Source organism: Ochlerotatus camptorhynchus, unplaced genomic scaffold (genome assembly GCF_037179485.1).
Source record: "Ochlerotatus camptorhynchus isolate MF236.1 unplaced genomic scaffold, CSIRO-AGI_Acam_v1.1 ptg000225l, whole genome shotgun sequence".
In the NCBI taxonomy this organism is placed as follows: Eukaryota; Metazoa; Arthropoda; class Insecta; order Diptera; family Culicidae; genus Ochlerotatus; species Ochlerotatus camptorhynchus.
Window position 1 is genome coordinate 969904 of NW_027040715.1, and position 3235 is coordinate 973138.

General features: G+C 42.4%; 1 protein-coding gene across 1 annotated transcript; it reads left to right on the forward strand.

The window, feature by feature from the left end:
• The first annotated feature begins 1037 nt into the window (after window positions 1-1037).
• Window positions 1038-2791, forward strand: LOC135703958 (cytochrome P450 4d1-like). The gene is made up of 4 exons (XM_065225314.1): window positions 1038-1233; window positions 1302-1685; window positions 1747-2379; window positions 2438-2791. The coding sequence occupies exons 1-4, from the start codon at window positions 1071-1073 to the stop codon at window positions 2776-2778; spliced, it is 1521 nt and encodes a 506-aa protein (XP_065081386.1). The 5' UTR covers window positions 1038-1070; the 3' UTR covers window positions 2779-2791.
• The last annotated feature ends 444 nt before the right edge of the window (window positions 2792-3235 follow it).

Here is a 3235-nt window from a genome sequence, read left to right on the forward strand (position 1 = left end):
CCTTGAGGCCCAAGGAAGACCAACCTATGTTCCTATCAGAGACGTGTTGGAAACTCGCGATATCTGCTATATGCAGTCGGTTTATATGTTTCTTCAAATGTCTAGTATAAGAATTTATTTCCTTTGTCTTTTGTCTCTCTTTATTAGTTTTTGTTTGTCTTGTCCACCCGTCTCGATGAGTCTCATCGTCGCCCACTGGTCACCATAGCCGGTCGAACTCCATACGAAACTAGAACCGCACTACCGTTCATACTGGCGACAACGCTCTGATGAGACAACGAAACCTTACCCCCAAGTTCCTCCCCTGATCCTATCATTCGACAATGTATCTCTCTAACCTCGAGTAAGCCGCGAGCATTCGGCCCAACTCCTACTAGACATAGAATTAAGTGAATTTTGTTACAAACCAAGAACAATGAACTTTCGGCTCCGTAAAGCTAACGTGATTGAGCCTTCCAAATAAACGAACTAGATAAAAAAAAACTTCATGCAAACTTCACCAATCAAGCCATGATTTAAACTGATATAACTTAAATACTTTATCAACCAGCTGAAATGCAACAGCTCTGTGAACTTGCATGCAAACACAAAACAATCATGGCGTATCTTTTTATGTCCTGTACTGTTATGTCCATTATTGACTATTCTGGATTTTCACTCGATGACGACAAACATTTAAATAATCTGTCATGCTCAGTGATGGAAAAGTTCGCAAAAAATCACTATGACTCGCGAACTTTTCACGCTATCATCGTGACTCATCACATCGTTCTGGACTTCGGATGTCACTGTCCAAATACAATCTTCATCCATACTGATCAAAACACCGAGCGAATGTTCTAAAAAATTAAGTTCCCAAAACCCGATTGTTGGCTTCCAGCTAGGTTTTATCTTGACGCTTGTAGCACGGTACCATATATAATACCCGTTATCAATGCAGCTGATTACGGGCCGGAGAGCAGCATACTCTCCGCGGAACGATTCTCCACGGCAAAACATTACATTGACTGTACTTAGGTGAACTTTTTTTTAGTTGATAAGCGACCGCGTACTGATTTGGCCGTTCCAAAATGTTGCTCATCTTGACGCTAATACTCGCCACCGTTGGTTACTTCCTGTTCAACTACCATCGCCAAAGGCAGAAACTGTTGCAAATTAAATCACATTTCGATGGACCGGATGCGCACTATTTTTGGGGAACGTTCCCCATGTTCATCGGCAAAAGTATTCCGGGTGAGTTGTAGAAATTCGAAGAGCTGGTCGTTAATCTAATCGTTATCTTGCCGATTGGTGGCTTGCAGACATTTGGGACATCATAACAGACTTGCACAAGATCCATGGTGAGGACATTGCTATCATGGCGGCCTTTAACGAATTGGTACTGGATCTGTCCAGCTCGAAGAACGTAGAGAAGGTGCTGTTGGCGAAATCGATCAAGAAGTCGTTTGCGTATGACTTTTTGGAACCCTGGCTGGGTACTGGATTGCTCATTTCCACTGGAGAGAAATGGTTCCAGCGGAGGAAGATCATCACTCCTACGTTCCATTTCAAGATGCTGGAAGGGTTCTTGGATGTGTTCAACAAGGAGGCAGATATTTTGGTGTCCAAATTGAAGAGCAAAGCCGGAAAGGAGGAGTTCAACATATACGACTATGTGACACTGTATGCGTTGGATAGTATATGCGGTGAGATTCAATTTACACGGTAAGAGAATACTTTGTGCAACTGAGCCTCTTTGTGTTGTAGAAACCTCAATGGGTGTGCAGATCAACGCGCAGGACGACCCAGAGAACGAGTACGCCACGGCCGTCAAACAGATGAGCACGTTCATCTTGCGAAGAATTTTCAGCATTCTTCGCTCCTTTCCGTCACTATTCTTCCTGTATCCATTTGCCAAGGAGCAGAAGAAAGTCATTTTGAAGCTGCATAATTTTACCAACACTGTGATTGACGCGAGAAGGAAAATGCTGGAAAACGAAAAGGCCAATCAGAAGGTATCTTTCGATCTTCAAGAGGAGGACATGTACTCCAAGCGAAAAATGACCTTTCTGGATCTGCTGCTGAATGTTACCGTCGATGGGAAGCCCCTGAGCCGGGAAGACATTCGCGAAGAAGTGGATACGTTCATGTTTGAAGGGCACGATACGACAACCTCGGGTATTTCGTTTACGCTGTGGCATTTGGCCAAGTACCAAGACGTTCAGCAAAAGTTGTACGAGGAAATCGATCGGATTTTGGGCAAGAATAAGGTAAGCGCTCAGCTGACAAACCTACAGATTCAGGAGTTGGAATATCTGGACATGGTCGTCAAGGAGTCCTTGCGGTTGATTCCTCCAGTTCCCATCATCGGACGCACCCTGGTTGAAGATATGGAAATGAGTAAGTCTTTGGACAATTTTTCCCCTCACAGGTGTTTGACTTTGGTGCTTTTTTTCAGATGGCATCACCATTCCAGCGGGGACGACCATCTCCATCAAGATTTACAACATTCACCGTAATCCGAAAATTTGGCCCAACCCGGACGAGTTCATTCCGGAGCGATTCTCCAAGACGAACGAGAGCAAACGAGGTCCGTACGATTTCATCCCATTCAGTGCCGGATCTAGGAACTGCATCGGCCAGCGATACGCCATGATGGAGTTGAAAGTTACGATCATCAAACTGCTGGCCTGTTACAAAGTACTACCGGGCGATTCGATGGACAAGCTGCGATTCAAGACCGATCTGGTTATTCGGCCGGATGACGGTATTCCGATCAAGTTGGTTGAAAGGGTTTGATGGATAAATAAAAAGGGGACAATTTATTGAATTTCATCAGAAGTATTTCGGAGAACTTTCCTTGTCAAACGTTTAATTTTTCATTTCAAGATTAAATCAAAATGTTTTAAAAATTCGAATGAAAATTAAAATTTCAATTTAAATCAAAATCAGAAGCAACGGAAGCAAATCAAATTTCTCTTAAATCCAATGTAAGGTTCGATTTATTATATCTTTTGCATATGATTCATACTACAAATGTAATGACAGTTCTTGCAGCGTACAAGCATGTTTTTTTTTCCAAAATGCATATTTTTGTATACAACCTCAGGAGATGATTTCCTCGACGCAATGTATTTGGGGAAACAAACTTTGTTAGAAAATAAGCTGACATAAAACTTTAAAAACTATCTAAAAAATCATCCAGTGGCCACTTTAAATACTTAGTTCATGTCACGAAACATTGCATGCAAATCTA

Excerpts from the sequence above, each read along its gene's own strand:
- LOC135703958 (XM_065225314.1), top strand. The coding sequence starts at position 1,071 with ATGTTGCTCATCTTGACGCTAATACTCGCCACCGTTGGTTACTTCCTG. Across the intron at positions 1,686-1,746 it reads TGCGTTGGATAGTATATGCG|AAACCTCAATGGGTGTGCAG; the intron begins GTGAGATTCAAT and ends TTTGTGTTGTAG. Across the intron at positions 2,380-2,437 it reads GGTTGAAGATATGGAAATGA|ATGGCATCACCATTCCAGCG; the intron begins GTAAGTCTTTGG and ends GCTTTTTTTCAG.